The sequence below is a fragment of the Citrus clementina genome, unplaced genomic scaffold, assembly GCF_000493195.1.
Source record: "Citrus clementina cultivar Clemenules unplaced genomic scaffold, Citrus_clementina_v1.0 scaffold_6, whole genome shotgun sequence".
Classification (NCBI taxonomy): Eukaryota; Viridiplantae; Streptophyta; class Magnoliopsida; order Sapindales; family Rutaceae; genus Citrus; species Citrus x clementina.
Window position 1 is genome coordinate 17,060,671 of NW_006262139.1, and position 17,064 is coordinate 17,077,734.

At 36.1% G+C, this 17,064-nt stretch overlaps 2 protein-coding genes across 2 annotated transcripts; both read right to left on the reverse strand.

Moving 5' to 3' along the window:
- Nucleotides 1–671: 671 nt before the first annotated feature.
- LOC18038773 (cation/H(+) antiporter 26) lies at nt 672–2,847 on the reverse strand. The gene is made up of 2 exons (XM_024182597.1): nt 1,903–2,847; nt 672–1,814 (listed from the first exon to the last, which is right to left on the reverse strand). Exons 1-2 carry the CDS (start codon nt 2,845–2,847, stop codon nt 672–674), a joined length of 2,088 nt encoding a protein of 695 aa, XP_024038365.1.
- Nucleotides 2,848–10,975: 8,128 nt separating this feature from the next.
- Nucleotides 10,976–12,925, reverse strand: LOC18037924 (cation/H(+) antiporter 26). Its single transcript, XM_024182598.1, has 2 exons — nt 12,212–12,925; nt 10,976–12,100 (listed from the first exon to the last, which is right to left on the reverse strand). The coding sequence occupies exons 1-2, from the start codon at nt 12,923–12,925 to the stop codon at nt 10,976–10,978; spliced, it is 1,839 nt and encodes a 612-aa protein (XP_024038366.1).
- Between the last annotated feature and the right edge of the window lie 4,139 nt (nt 12,926–17,064).

The following is a 17,064-nucleotide window of genomic DNA, read 5'->3' on the forward strand; positions in this document are numbered from 1 at the left end:
GATAGTTTATTGTTGAAATTTGAGTGAGAGGGCCAACACTTTTTTTTTCCCTTGTAACTTTTATATGGTAGATGATTATCTGTTGGAGAAGCATGAATTATGGAATAATAGGAGGGGACAGTTGCATTACATTAGCTATAAAGTAAAAGTGACATTCTAAAAGTTGTATTTTTAAAATTACACAGATCCCCAAGAATTGCAAAGATAAAAGTGGGTGTCGGTCTTAATCAAACATTTTAACATTGTATTTTTCAAATTTAATTTGAAGCACAACAGTTACGAACACATCATTAATCTCATTATTAACAGAATTCAATCCCCTACAAAAAGCTTGCTTTCCTGTGAATGTAAATATAATTGTTCAAATTTGAAGGATATTAATTTGTAGTGGCGTCACATATTCAGAAAGATCATCTATAGATAACAATTAAGCCACTATGCTGCAAATATAGCCTCCAATACCACAAAAAGTTGTGCAATTTCCAATTTAACAGGATCTTGAAAGAGAAGCATATGATTTTTGAAACATTGCAGCAAGTAATAAGAATATAATGCTCCAATTCAATCCAATATTTATACTTCTCTCAAAAAATTGATAGCCAGTCACCCTTTTTCTGTGGCCACCAAGTGCATGTGCATAAACTTGGACCTAACTGCGGATTCATTATCGTCTATGGAATTCGGTTGTTATTGTAAGTGTATTTTGAGTTCCCAGTCATTCCTTCTACAATTGAAGCTTGCTGTTGTATCACCATAATTGATGCCCTGCTCGCAAAATGTGAAGAAGCCAAAATATCACCAACCACACCTAATTCCTCGATCTCACTCCATTCTGATAGTCCTAATAATACTTGTGAGTGGCGATCGTGTCTTCTTCCAACCAGTATGAGGTCAAAATCATCGCCAATAGCATTAAGTACTCCCGCTGTCTCAGCTCCATCTTTTATACTCCGCGTTATGTATTCAACATTGCTGTTGTTAATACAGGTCATCCTGAAACCATTAATCATGTTTAAATCACAACTTTCTTCTATCAAATTGTCATTTGTAGTATGATTCATAGCAATGAACCGGATAATTGTAAGCATGATGCTATGGTTCTCTACCATGCGCGCGCCATATGCCAGAGCCTCGCGATCATCAGGCCCTCCTATAAAGAGCACGCACACAGATATCGTCAATTGTCGTGAAAAAATTGGCTTAGGATCCATGAATAGCCCGCGATAATACAAGATTCCTACGGAGCATGGGGCCAATTTGATTACATTTTTGGTCACTGTCCTAATTTGAGGACTATCTGCTCTCTTGAATGGTAAAATCACTAGAGCAGTACACTTCTCAAATGCCATCAAGCAAATGTCATCATGCATGGAAGCAAAAGGAGCAACAGCTGTGAAGCAGTGCACAGATTTAAGGCCTTTTTGGTAATGCTTGTAACGTCGCAAGGCGTTAATCATAGGATCAATTTTGCTAGGTTTAGAAGAAGAAGGTTCTAAACTGTCTAATCTATGTTGGATGACAACCGGCGTGTAACGTCCAACGTACTCCTCTAAGTTCATAAAACATACTGCTATCGGACTTTGCGGGGAATTGGAAGTTTGAATGATGTTAAGAATGGTTGCTACATTGTCTGGGTCATTAATACATGCAAGGATACGAAGCTCAGAGTTGCGTCCATTGTGTTGGATAGTGTGTCTTCTATATGCTACATATCTTCTTGATGAATCATAAACAACTCTCACTAATGGTATAATGATGGCAGACTTCAAAACTGACGAAGCGACCATGATGGCAAAGCTCTCATCTGTGATCATCTGCTCATTGGATAAAACCAATTATTTGGTTAAGGATTTAGATCATGATTAGCTTTTTTCTATATAGTGAATTAGGATTACACAGTACCTGTTGCTGAATCGCACGGCTGAAAATTTGAACATCATAGAGGCCGCGGCAGTTCAAAAGAAGGCCAAGCGAGACAGCATCTCTAAAGGGAAGTTTGTAATAGAGTGAAGGGATTATAATTGCAACAAATTTCACCAATGTGGCAACTACTATAATTAACTCCACAGTCAAGAAAGTTTTAAGTCCTACAGAAAAGAAATTGACTCTTCTGCCAACATTTATCAAAAAACAGGGCATGAATACAGCCCAAATAATCGATTCAATTTTATCAACCAAACTTGCTCCCATTGGAGGGGTTGCAGGTGTGTTGATTCCCAAGATTACAGCTCCAAAATAGCCATGCAATCCTGTGATTTCCGCAAGGAGTGAACAGCCAAGCAACATTATATTTACAAACCATAAATGCCCCCTCTTGGGTGATTTTCCGCCTGGAGTTTTCCTCATCATCCAAAACATTGTGGGTCGGAGGCCAAAAACAATCAGAACAACAATGAATGTAAGGCTCAGGAACATCAACAAGGCGGCATGTTTAAACCTGCCTGGTGGTGGTGCTTGTGCGGCCTGGCCGCTCGAATTGCCAGTAAATGTGACAGCGAAACAATTTACTGCGCTACTGATCAGTGATGAAGACACAGCAAGGCGGCCGAGCTCTGAGTTAAGAAGCTTCAGATCGCTCAGAAGGGCGAGAATCACATGAATAGATATTGTTGATTCTAGTGCCGCAACTGTTTTGAGAGAATTGCCAAGATTTTCTTCTAATTGAATGGCCCCCTTTACAAAGGAAGATGCAAGTATTGTTGCTATCATTGACAGCACAAAAGATCCAACGCCTATAACAATTGCTAGTCTACCGGATTTTTGGATGATTCTTATATCTATCCGCACACTCAGCAGGAAAACCATGTAAATGATGCCTAATGATTCAAAGACATTAAGCACCGTCATAGTCTTTGGCGTGAATATTTTGTTGCTGAATTTTTCATTCACGCGTTCAAGAAACGAAGGACCCATTAAAATTCCAGCCTGTTATTGCATCCACGACAGGTCATACAAACGAAAAGAATTTGATTCATCATATCTAACCAAAAAATAGATAAATAAAGAAACTAAAATTACTCCTCGCTCTCTTACCAATGTTCACATTTTTTTAAATACAAATTACGGCAATTTAGTCACTGTTTTAATTTGTATTTTATAAAGTGTAGACGCTTGCATTTCAGATTATTTTGTATAAAAATTATAGAAATGTAAGAGCTTACTAGCATTTGTGAAACAAAGGTATGATTTCCGAGAGGCCTGAGAATGAGCCAAAAAATTGCTGATAATATAGTAACTGAAGTAATCGGAATAATCAAATTTGGAATATTGAAATTTGGTTGTTCAGATCCGAATCCTACACTTCCCCACACCATCGTTGCAAATGGTTGGCAAACAGTGAAATTTTTCGCTGATGTCGGAGAAGCCATTGTTAATTTGCCAATTGCTGAAGGAAAATGGTAAAGAAAAAAAGAATTTGATAAGCAACTGAAAGTATGGTTTTATTAACCGAGGAGAATAGAAATATGCTTAATTTTTTGTGTGGCTTGAATTGCCAAAAATAAAGCCGAGATCAATGATTTGTTACTGGACAAGACCTGTTTGAACTTGCTAGGGAAGCTCCTGTCATGTGAAAGCCAAAAGTCACCGTTAAAATTTAGGGACAAATGGCAATTTCCTTCCTAAGGCTTTTGGGTTGTATCACTTGTTTACTTACCTCTTCATTATGTTAAGATTTTATGCTTAATTAAGATTTTATGCTTAACTTATGAGCTAAAATATATATATATATATATATATATATATCATACATGTAGGAGAAAATATTAATCTCCCTGAAAATTTTAACACAAATTTTAAGTTTTTAATTTTAAAACAATGTTTCGGGCTCAAGAATATCGATGTATATTACAATAATTCAAGAATTAATTTTTTTATTTCATAAAGTTATTAATTTACAATTAAATTTTTTTTTTATTGTGAATTTCAATTCAAAATACATTGAAATTCTTATTTAAAAGTATCAAACAATAAGTTCAATCAGTCATGGTGCATAGATCTGGCCTTAAGTTTTGATTTCAAGTGTAACTGAATCTACACCAAAAAGATCCTCACAATAACAGCCAAATGACAAAATACCATATCTTTGATCAAATTATTCATTTAGCTAGATTAATTTCTGATCACTCCGTACTTTTCTCTATAGCTCCTCTTTAATTTGTTCAATAACCATACATTTCATTCTTCTTTTTTTTTTTTTTTGGGTTATCACAAAATTGTTTCTACCCTTCTCTACCAATACTTTTCTTCCTCATGGTGCACGTAAATTGGCAAATTAGAAATGTCTATGGAGGCACAAGTACAACCGAAGAATGTTAATTGGTTTTGTGAACCACTAGAGAGACAAAAATTGGTGGGTCCGATAACCAAAGGAAAAACATATCATTGCCATCGCACACAAGTGTTGTTTCCGATTGTTTTAGTTTCTTTTTTCGCAAGAGCTTTTCATTTACTTCCCCAGTCTTTAGGGGTGCAGGTTACTTTTGTTTGACAGATGCTAGTAAGCACTTACATCTCTGAGCTCTGCCCATACGACATCTATCATCTTTGTAATATATGATGGGGTGGGCCGCCTTGCTCTCTCTTCTTCATTTTAACTGATATCTATCATCCTGGAAATTTTAACTGATATGAAGCTCCTAACTCAGAGCTAGGCCGCCTTGTTCTCTCTTCTTCGTTAACAGTTGCTTAATGAGCACGGCATATGGAATAGTTTTTGTACTTGTGAGTGAAGTTCCAGAAGCGGGCACCGAAAGTGATGCCTTTTTGAAAAACCTGAGCTTATTGTAAGTCATGGCTTTTGTTGTTTTTGTCCTCCCGTCGGCAAACTCCTAAGGGAAAACCCAAGCATTATAATATGTTGGCCATGCATCTCAAGATAGTTGGCAGTTTTTTTTTTTAATTATTAAAAGGGGCTCATCATAACGGGGTTGAAAGACCCCAAACATATCTTGCGAAATAATAGAATAAACACTCATGGGCTGGCTAGAGAATAAATGTAAACTATAAGGAATTGAGTAATCCATATTAGCCACGAAGTCCGCAACTGAATTTGCTTCACAATAGATGTGAGTGATAGAAATCTGTCAGTTTCTGTTTAATAAATCACGATTAGCAACAACTAAAGCATAGAAAGCATTAAGTACAACCACTTGCTTAGAGATCATCTGAGTAACACAGAGGCTATCCATTTCCACCAAGAGACGTCTTATGCCAGCATTCCAGGCAAGGATTAAGCCTTGATACAGACCCCAAAGCTTGCCATAGTCACGGTGTTGAAAAGTTGACAAAACTTGGTGACAAATTGACCAAAGTTGGCACCGACCTTGGAAATTTAACACATGCATGTGGCTAAGCATGCAAAGCTTGAAAAGTTGGCACAAACCCTTAGAAATTTAGATGAAGCATGTGGTTGGAATCGTGGAAATTGAAGCCAAAGGAGTTGGTGAAGCATGTGACAGTTTGACAAATTCACAACAACTTTGACAATTTGGCAAATTATTGGTGGAGGCCGAATTTATAATAGTGCAAAATACTTCCTATAAATAGAGGAAGTTTTTCATTTGTTAAGCATCCCAAAATTGTTAAGCTTATAAGTTTCTAAGTTTTGAGAGAAGTGAGAGAAGTGTGTCTGGAGAATTTATCTTTCCTGCAGAGTGTGAGAGTACTGGGTATATTTGGGTTTCTGGGAAGTGAGATTCGTTACTCAAATATTGTACTCTATTAATTGTTAAATAAACAATTATTCTTTCTTGCCTTCGTGGATGTAGGTTTAACTACCGAACCACGTAATTCTTGTGTCCTTTATTTTTCTATAAATATTGGTGCGCTTGATTCCGCATTCCGCGCACAACAACTATTCACGTATACGGTACTATTCACGTATACGGTACTGTTCACATATAGTACTATTCACGAATACAGTGGAGACGACCATTTGTACTTGGGAGACAGTCTATTGTAAGTAGTGTGTATTTTTGCATGTCTAGGAAAGTTCTGTCAACAAAGGCTATAAAAGTCTAAGGATTCTTGTTTTTAATTAGGATCGAGTTCCCGTTCAGTCTCCTGGGAACTTTCCTGGTGCATTTATTCACGCGAAATTAACATCATAGAGATTATTTTTCAAATGGAAATATTTCGTTGAGAAAATAGTAGAAGGTGAAACTTCCAGAATTGGGGAGAGATCTATCGAGACTATTTCAGGAGACACTTCAGGTGGAAAGCGAGATTTGTCAAATCGTTATTCAACACCTGTTATAGGAGGCCAGAAGATCGATGTTGAAAAGTTTGATGGGAAAATCAACTTTAGCATGTGGAGGTGCGAAGTTTTGGATACCCTTATTCAAATCGATCTCGATGTTGTTCTGAAAAATAAAAGACACTTGTATGATGAAGAAATTTGGGATCATATGAATGAAAAAACTTGTGGTCAGATCAGATCTTATTTGACCAAGGAGGTGAAATACTTGGTGAAAGATGAAGAGTGTGCGATGACTTTGTGGCGTACATTGGAGGAGAAGTACTTGCTAAAAAGTCCTGAAAATCGCCTTCATGCAATGAGCCAAGTATATGGCTTTCGAATGAAGCCTGGGGTGTCAATGCACGACCATGTCTCAAAATTTGTAAAAGTTACTTGCTGATTTGAAGAATCTTGATGAAGATATTAAGGATGAAGTCAAAGGCTATAATTATGTTACACTTACTACCAGAGGAATATAGCCATTTTGTGACTACCTTGATATATGGGAAAAGCGTGATCATCTTCAAAGATGTTTGCACAGCATTGACTAACTTGGAGATTCGAAATAATAATAAAAATTCTGAACGAGCATCGTCTGAAGCTTTGGTGAGCAGAGATTGGGCGATGAAGAAAAAGAAAAAGCGTGGTGGAAAGAATTCTCGATCCAAATCGAGAAGCAGAAATATAGCTCGAGACGAGTGTGCCTTTTGTCATGAAAAGGGTCATTGGAGGAAAGATTGTCCAAAGGCTCAAAAGAGAGATAAGAAGAAACCAGCAGTAGCAAACATGGCACGGAAAGATGAAGATTCTGATTATTCACTAAGTATTACTCCTGCAGCATACGTGGCTAGTTCGAGCGAGTGGATACTTGATACTGGAGCAACCTATCATTTGTGTCCTATTAAAGAATGGTTTATAGATTTTCATAATTTGGAATTCGGTGCAGTTGTGATGGGGAATGATTAACCTTGTCGCACAATGGGGATACTAACAATTCAGCTCAAAATGTTTGATGGAATGGTTAGAGAACTCAAAGAGCTTAGATTTATTCCAGTTTTAAAGAAAAATCTAATTTCTGTGGGTGCTTTGGAAATTAAAGGCTACAAGGTTATCATTGAAGATGGTATAATGAAGTTTACACATGGGGCTATGGTGATTCTGTAAGGGGTTCGACGTCACAATCTGTACTATTTGAAGGGAGGTACAACTGATGAAGCAAATGTTGTTGATGCGCACAATGACACGACCAAGTTATGGCATGTACGACTGAGACATGCTGGAGAGAAATCTTTGCAAACTCTAATGATGCAAGGCAAGACTCGTGGCATGTATCAACTCCTCGATACAAGGCAAGACTCGTGGCAAAATGTTTTGCTCAAAAGGAATATATTGACTACAATGAAGTTTTCTCTCCAGTTATAAAGTATGCTTCCATTCATATCCTACTTGCCTTAGTTGCAGAATATGAGTCAGAGTTGACTCAATTGGATGTTAAGACGACGTTCTTACATGGAGATTTGGAAGAAGAAATCTATATGATTCAGCCTTGTGGTTTCAGAGTTGCTAGAAAAGAGAATCATGTCTGAGACATGCTGGAGTTGATACACCTCATCAGTCAATGACACATCATCGGTCAATGCCACGTCATCGATCTGTATATGTGAACAGTGTCGTGAACAGCAACGTAGACAGTATCGTACATGTGAACAGTGTCATTTTTCTTTTTATGCTCCCCCTAAGGTTTTCGACCGTCCTGAGTTCAAAAGTGATGTTCGTTTTACCGTCTGAACTCTCGTTCATTGTGAAATGACCATGATGCCCCTAAAATACTTAATTAAAATAAAACACACATAATTAAATTACAAGAAGCTTAAATACATAAAAGTAAGGGTTGTTAGTAAGACTTGAAATGTAAAATGACGATTTTTTCCTTTATAAATATGCATTTTCTAACACTCAACAATCACGCACAGACGAAGCACATAGATGTGAAATATCATTATGTGAGAGAGACTATCGAGAGCAGTATTGTGTTGTTGAGAAAGATCGATACCAAAGATAATCCATCAGATATGTTGACGAAGGTAGTTTCTGGAGTTAAATTTCAACATTATCCTTCGATTGTGTTCAGATATGTCCTTCGGGAATTTTGAATTACAGTTGGCTTGATCCTAAATTTTGGGTATGTAGGCAGTCACAGAGATGCAGCCACTTTGGGGATGAAAATCCTTTAGTAAGTCGGCTCAAATTTGGACAAATTTTCACCGAGGTGGAGAATTGTTGAAAAGTTGACAAAACTTAGTGACAAATTGGCCAAAGTTGGCACCGACCTTGGAAATTTAACACATGAATGTGGCTAAGCATGCAAAGCTTGAAAAGTTGGCACAAACCCTTAGAAATTTGGATGAAGCATGTGGTTGGAATTGTGGAAATTGAAGCCAAAGGAGTTTGTGAAGCATGTGACAATTTGACAAATTCACAACAACTTTGACAATTTGGCAAATTGTTGGTGGAGGCCGAATTTGTAATAGTGCAAAATACTTCCTATAAATAGAGGAAGTTTTTCATTTGTTAAGCATCCCAAAATTGTTAAGCTTATAAGTTTCTAAGTTTTGAGAGAAGTGAGAGAAGTGTATCTGGGGAATTTATCTTTCCTACAGAGTGTGAGAGTACTGGGTATATTTGGGTTTCTGGAAAGTGAGATTCGTTACTCAAATATTGTACTCTATTAATTGTTAAATAAACAATTATTCTTTCTTGCCTCCGTGGATGTAGGTTTAACTACCGAACCACGTAATTCTTGTATCCTTTATTTTTCTATAATTATTCGGTGCGCTTGATTCCGCATTCTGCGCACAACACACGAAACTTTCCCCAACTTTCATACAAAAACCTGAGATCCAGTGGAGATAGTTGGCAGTTTTCTTGATTCACAATTTGCGGGAATTTTGGGATTTTGGGGACCAATAGTACTGGGCACTGTCACACCTCTTATTCCACCAATAGGGTTCCTTTTATAGATAAAATGGAACCCTTCGTTTGGTCTGTGTTTTTGCCTTGCTTATTAATCAATGCTGGCAAAGGAGTAAATTTATTTTCAATAAGTTTCTCAGGTTTCTTGACAGTATAGTTCCTCATATGGATAGATACCTCTATGAAAATTTTTGCCATCATAATTCGTTCACTTTATTACAAATACCCTTTTCCGATGCCATTTCTCTTGGCCTCCTTTTGAACTGCCGAGGAATCTATGATATTCGAAATTTCAGCCGGGCCAATCAGCGTTAGGTACTGTTTATTTTACCAAAAACCCAGACAAGCCATTCACCATGCAAGCAAAAAATTTTAATTTTGACATCAATGTTGAAGTCCGCTAGAGTTTTCTACGACACTTCAAGAAGATATGTTGTTGGATAAACTTTTAAATAGTGCATATGTAGTAAGCGAGAATCCTTTAGTCCACAAGAGTTGGTGGTTCTAAGGTGATTTAGAATGTTTGTATAAAACTCTGTGTCGATACATGCCGCCAATAGCGGCCAATTGTCACGGGGTGATAGTTTTGCGCAGCAAGTTCTCGTGCGGCACTTGAGCGACCTTAGCGTGTGAGTCGCCAAGTAAGCCTAGATTACTCCCTAAACAAGCCAAGCACACACACTTGGAGAAAATGTTAAGGGAAGTAAGAGTGGAATAGCCAAAGATGATTGTATTACACTTTGAATAATTACAAGAGTGTTTGTACAAGAGAGCTTGAGAGCTAGTGTGCTAGGTGTGTTGTGTGGGTGTGTTGGTGGTTGTGAGAATGATGGGTGCTCACCCATATTTATAGGGGTTGGAATGCCTAATTCTAGAGAATTCTATTACAAGTGGCAAAACACTAAGGGATCCAAGTGGTGAGTCCTAGAAAGTTCTAGTGAATGGATAATATGTAGAGAGTTCTAGACCTTTGGGCCTTGGTTGACTTTGGGCCTTGGTGGGGGTTTTGCTAAGTGCACCCCAGCTAGTTAGTTGTCTTGGTGGCCCAATTTCTAAGTTAACCCCCACTTCTAAGGGTATCCACCTTGAGTGCCAAGCGAGCCCGTGACACAATGCTCCTTGAAGTCCTACATATAGACCTCTATATTCTGAGTCTAGAGAAGTATATTGGCCTCTCCTTGCCTTTTGTGATCTCACGTCGATTAGATTAACGGCCATCACTAATTGATATCATCCTCAATGCATTTCACTAATTGATATCATCCTTATTCAATTTTCGGAGTTATGTAATTTTTTTTCCTCCTTATAAATAGAGCAGTACGTTAATGGTGGTTATATTGGTTTCATCTATCTTTCCTTGTTTCTACTTGTTGCCACAGCTACATCTATGGGAAAATTATCAAAATCCCTCCTGTTTCAGTAAATCAATCATTTGCTCCTTATGTTTTAAAATTCATCATCAAAAAATCTTCAACCATTGATCAAGTTTTCAAAAAAAGATTTTGTAACATTTAATTTTTTGTATCTTTTATTATTTTGCTTAGACGTATGTGGTAAAATTGATTATCCGTTCATGAAAATTTTTATGGCTAAAATAGTAAAATATACATAAAATTTGAAACTCTACAAAAAGTTTTCTAATGATAAAACAATTTGAGGGATTTTAAAACAGGAGAGAAAAATGATTAATTTGACAAACAATTGAGCTTTGATTATTTTTGCCCTTCATCTATTTGTTGACAATCCATACATTAAAGTAACCCGTCATTTCAGCACAAATCCTGGGCTTTGAATCACCATTTCTTCCACAACTGAAGCTTGTTGTTGCATCACCATAACTGATGCATTGCTCTTAAAATCTGAAGAAGCCAGTATATCGCCAACCACTCCCAATTCTTGACTTTCACTCCATTCTACTAATCCCGACAACACCGGCGAACAATAATCATGTGTTCTTCCGGTCAATATGAGTTCAAAATCATTGCCAATAGAATTAATCACATGAAATGTTTCTGATCCTTCTTTCACACTATGCTTAATGTACCTGACATTTTTGCTGTCCATGGTACTCATCCTCAAACCACTAATTAAGTTCAAATCGTTCTTTTCTTCAATCAAATCCTTAGTAGCATGGTTCACAGCAAAGAATCGGATGATTGTAAGCATAGCGTTTTGATCACCTGTCATGCGAGCACCATATGCTAGAGCCTCGCGATCATCGGGACCTCCTAAAAAAATCACGCAAACATTTATCGCCGATCTATGCGTGAAAATGTGTCTAGAGTTCATAAATTCTCGACGATCAAATAGAATTCCTACCGAGCACGGAGCCATTTTGAGTACCTTTTTCGTTATCTTTTTGATAACATAACTATTGGTTTTTTGAAATGGGATAATCACCAGGGATGTGCACTTCTCAAATGTCATTGAACAAATATCTTCGTGCATTGAATCATAGGGAGCAGTGGCTGTGAAGCATTGCAGTGAAAGGGAGCCACTACTTTGTTGTTCAAATTGGCGAAATGCATTAAGGATGAAATCAATTTTCGTTGGTTTAGAAGAAGATGGCATTTTGTCTAATCGATGTGAGATCACTAAAGGCAAAGAGTGGCCAACGTACTCTTCTAGGTTCAAAACATGGAGCTCCATTGGGCGTTGAGGAAAAATGGAGGCTCCAAGGACGTTAATAATGGTTGCAACATTGTTTTCTTCATAGATACACGCAAGAATGCGAAGCTCGGCATCATGTCTGGTGTGTTGTATTGTGCGTCTTTTGTAGGCTACATATCTTCTCGAAGTGTCATAAAAAACTCTAAGTAACGGTAAAGCAATAGCAGACTTCAACATTGCTGTCATGACCATTACGCCATAGCTCTCATCTGACAGCATCTGCATTTACATTATCAAAATTTAGATACTATATATATATATCTAGAGAGAGAGAGAGAGAGTCATTTGTCTAAATTTTTAACAAAATATGATCGTGTAATTAAACAGTACCTTACGTCGATTGCTACGGCTAAAGATTTGTATATCATAGATGCCTCGACAATTCAAAAGGAGGCCAAGGGAAAGAGCATCCATAAAGGGCATTTTATAATAGAGTGAAGGAATTATAATGGCAAAAAGTTTTACAGTAGTAGCAACCCATATGAGGAATTCTACTATCAAGAAACCAGTGAGTGTGGTCGAAAACAAATTAACTCCTTTGCCAGAATTGATTAAAAAGCAAGGCAAGAACACTGACCAAACAAAGGCTTCCATTTTGTCTGTTAAAAGGGATCCCATTGGTGGAATTAAAGGCGTGATAACCCCTAAAATTATTGGTCCCCAAAACCCTATAAGTCCCATGGATTCTGAAACAAAATAACTGCAAACGACCATGATATTCAAGGCTATTACATGTTCATTCTTCAAGCGTTTTCCCTCAGGAGTTTGCCTCATCATCCAAACCATGACAGGACGGATGATAAAAACAATGAATATAACAATCAGCATGAAGCTCATGAGATTTAAAAGATTTATACTTCCAATACCCGCTTCTTGAATATCACTCAGGACTACAAGAACTGTTCCTAATGTCATGTTCAATAGGGTATTTGTCAAGGAAGAAGACAAAGCAAGGCGGCCTAGCTCTGAGTTTAGGAGCTTCATATCTGTCAAAATTTCCAAGATTCCGTAGAAGGATATTGTTGATTCTAGTCCTGTAACCATTTGGACGGACTCTCCAAGCTCTCCATCCAATGGATCGAATTGGTTTACTATCACGGTCGATAATGATGTTACTATCAATGGAAGCAAATAAGATCCAATGCCGATAACAATTCCCAGTCTTCCAGATTTTGTCATAATACTTAAGTCGGCTCTTACGCTAGTCACGAACGTTATGTAAATAAGACCAAAAGATTCGAAGACGCTAATCACCAATTGGGTCTTCGGTGTGAATATTTTTTTGCTCACCTTTTCATTGTGTCCAAGAAACGAGGGGCCTAACGCAATTCCTGCCTGTCAAAAAAAAATCCCAAACTAATGATCATTGTATGTAATGCGAATGAGATTCATTAATATTGTACTTGCAATGACTCTATTATCAATTAAATGTCGTGTAAAAATAATAATAAACAAAAAAACACTTAAATGCACTATATTTTATTCTGTAATGTATGTATCAAAAGTTTTTCTTTTAATTCTGATTAAAACAATTGTGCAATGTTCTCATTTTACCAACGTCTTTTTAGAAAGGGTTAGAGGTTTGCATTTAAAAAATGTGCAGATGAACTAAAAATTTTCATATCCCATGCATTCCAATGCATCCCATCATAGGATTATATATGAAGATGATAGATATCGAGGTATAAGTGAGAGATATTTGTAAGAACTTACCAGCATCTGTGAAACAAAAGTAACCTGCACCCCTAAAGGCTGGAGAAGTAAATGAAAAAATCCTGTTAATAAAGAAACTAAAGAAATTGGAAACAGCACATATACGTGATCAGATCTTTTTTCTGTCGAACCCGTTAATCTCAGCTTCGCATCCGGTTCGCAAAACCAAGTAACATTCTTGGAAGTCATTTCTAATTTGCCAGTGCATGAGAAGCAAACAAAATCTTAACAAAATTTTATAAAGCAGAAGCGAAAAAGAAGTAATAACCAAAATTTAAAAAAAAAAGAAAAGAAAAGAAAGATAAAGTATGGTTCTTGAACAATTAGAGAGGAGCTAGAGAGAAAATCACGGAGTGGTCGGTAATTAATCTAGCTATTTAAATGATTTGATTTAAGATATTGAATTTGTCCTTTGGCTGCATTGTGTGTTGATCAGTGTACGAATGGAGAATGTACAATTTTGGTTTTGTAACTTCCATGAACCTCAGATGATGAATTGATGAAGAAAATAAAAATTTAGGATTTATAATAAATGGGTGTGTAGAGTATTTTTGTTTTTAAGTTGAAGTAATTATGTTCTTTTAAATAATTTCATGAAAGGGTATTTTTGTAATAAAATATATTTTAAAACAAAGAGTGTTCAAAGTTTATTTCTTTTAGAGTGCAAATAACTTTATCCTAATAATAATTATTCTATATAACTATTTTTAGTACTGGAAGATCGATTAGAAGTTAGAATAATCCAATTAATTCCTAAAAATGAAAATAAAAAACCCAAGTAATTCCAACCACGTTTGTCATTTTGTTTGTTTGGTTCTTTTTTTTTTAAATCATTGCACAAGGTTATTTATTTGTTTAATTAGGGTAAAGATGTGTCTAATAGTGAATTTAGTTCATAAAATGGAAATTCCTCCACATAGGATCAAACAATTAAGTTTATAGGATCGAACACTTAAGTTAAATCCATACGCTCACATAAGTCTCGGCTGGAGTTTTGGTTTTACATTTAACTAAATTTACGCCAATATAATCCACACATAATGAGCCAAAGGACAAATTCAATATCTTAAATCAAATTATCTAGATAGCTAGATTAATTTCCGACCACTCCGTGATTTTCTTTCTAGCTCCTCTTTAATTTGTTCAAGAACCATAATTTTCTCTTTTCTTTTCTTTTCCTTTTTTGTTTATTTTAGTTATTACGTTTTATTTACCCTCTTCTGCTTTACAAAGTTTTGTTTGTTTCTCATGCTATGGGTAACCTGGCAAATTTGAAACGACTCCCAAGAATGTTTATTGGTTTTGTGAACCAACCGCGAAGCTAAGATTAACGGGTTCGAGAGGAAAAATATCTCATCATGCCAATGTGATGTTTCTGATTTCTTTAGTTTCTTTGTTTTTTTTCTTTCAATAATGGACTCTAAAAGAGCTAAAGCACCTGGAGTGGGCAACCCCAGAAACATCATTATTAAGTGTGTTTCTTTAGTTTCTTTATTGACATGAATCTTTCACTTACTTCTCCAGCCTTTAGGGGTGCCGGTTACTCACAGATGCTAGTAAGTTCTTACAAATATCTCTCGCTTATACTTCAGTATCTATCGTCTACATTATCATATGATAGGATGGGGAATGCATGGTATATTTTAGTTCATCAGCATATTTTTTGAAATATAAACCTCCTGACCCTTTCTACAAAGTCTATTTTTTTCTTTTTATTTAATTATCTACAAATACGTCATTGGAAATACACCCCACAATCAAAGCCCGACGGAAGTCCAAACAAATTTATAATTGTAGTACAATGTAGTAAAAAAAAAAAAATTAACTCTTGCCTTGACACGTCAATATGTTTCATACATGCATGATAAACTTAATTATTTGATAAGTGAATAGCACTTTGACTATCGCAATACACATTAATGTGATCCTGTACTGGTCATAAGTTTTTAAGTAAGCCTTATAACCAAATAGCCTCTTTAATAGCCTCTATAATTGTCATGTACTCAACTTTTGTTGTTGATAGAGCAATTGCAGATTGTAATGTAGATTTCTAACTTACTAGCCCTCCGGTGAGAGTAAATATATAACTAATAGTTAACCGTCGGTTGTCTAAATTACCAGCATAGTCAAAATCAACATATCCAATCACATCTTGACTATGTGAATCATCCTGCTTAAACAGAAAACCAACATCTACGGTCTTTTGAAGGTAGCGGAGAATCCATTTCACAGCTTGCCAATGCCTTTCACTAGGATTGTGCATATACCTACTCACTATACTAACTGCTTGTCAAATGTTAGGCATTATACACACTATTGCACACATCAAGTTACCGACTGCATTTGAATAAAAAAACTTGTAACATATATTCTTGTTCCACATTTGTCGAATGAGACAATTTTGCAGAAATCTTGAAATGACAAACCAATGAGATGCTCACAGGTCTTGTATGCAAACTATTGTAGCACTTTCTTCAGATATTGCTTTTAAGACAAGATAACTCTGCCATGAGCCCTATCGATGCATATCTCTATGTCAAGAATCTTTTTAACTTCCCCCAGATCTTTCATCTTAAATTCTTAATTAAGTTGAATATTCAACTTTTCAATCTCATCTTTATTCTTAGAAGCTATTAGCATGTCATCAACATACAAGGGTAAGAATATGAAAGATCTATCTTGTAGCTTGCAAAAATACACGCAATATTCAAATTTGTTTCTCATGTACTCATGAGTCATGCCCTTTTATGAATCGATCAAATTGCTCATACCACTGTCTCGGAGATTGTTTCAATCCATAAAAGGACTTTGTCAGTTTACAAACCCAATTTTCTTTCCCAACAACCTTGAATCCTTCTAGTTGAGTCATGTAAATTTCCTCTTCTAAATCACCATATAAGAATGCAATTTTTACATCAAGTTGAGCTAGTTAAAGATCAAATTATGCTAGCCCAAATTGTGCAACCATAGCCAGCAAAATTTGAATAGAAAAATGCTTCACAACTAGAGAAAATATTTTATTATAGTTTATTCTTTCTTTATGATCGAACCCTTTGCTACTAATCTAGCTTTGTATCAAATTTCATTCTTATGAGGAAACCTTTCCTTCTTTGCATATACCTACTCACACCCAATTGTTTTCTTTTTCTTGGGCAATGTAACTAACTCCCAGGTTTTATTCTTATGAAAAGACTGCATTTTGTCATCAATTGCTCAGTTCTATTGTACACTTTGAGGGTTACTTATTGTTTCTCTATAAGTGGAAAGAGCGTCATTATCTATAATTGGAATAGGCCACTATATCAACATAACGATCAGGCTTACAAATTTCTCCTCGCAACCTTCTATATGCAATTGAATCAAGTTCTTGTGAAGGTCCCTAGGTTCGACGCTCTTTTTCATTTAACTGATTATTCTTTTCACAACTGATTATTTCTACAGTACAACTAACAACAATTATTTTAAAAACT

Coding starts and splice junctions, on each gene's coding strand:
- LOC18037924 (XM_024182598.1), bottom strand. CDS start 12,925: ATGGTTACAGGACTAGAATCAACAATATCCTTCTACGGAATCTTGGAA. Junction 12,101..12,211: donor GCCGTAGCAATCGACGTAAG/GTACTGTTTAAT, acceptor ATGTAAATGCAG/ATGCTGTCAGATGAGAGCTA.
- LOC18038773 (XM_024182597.1), bottom strand. CDS start 2,847: ATGACGGTGCTTAATGTCTTTGAATCATTAGGCATCATTTACATGGTT. Junction 1,815..1,902: donor GCCGTGCGATTCAGCAACAG/GTACTGTGTAAT, acceptor TCCAATGAGCAG/ATGATCACAGATGAGAGCTT.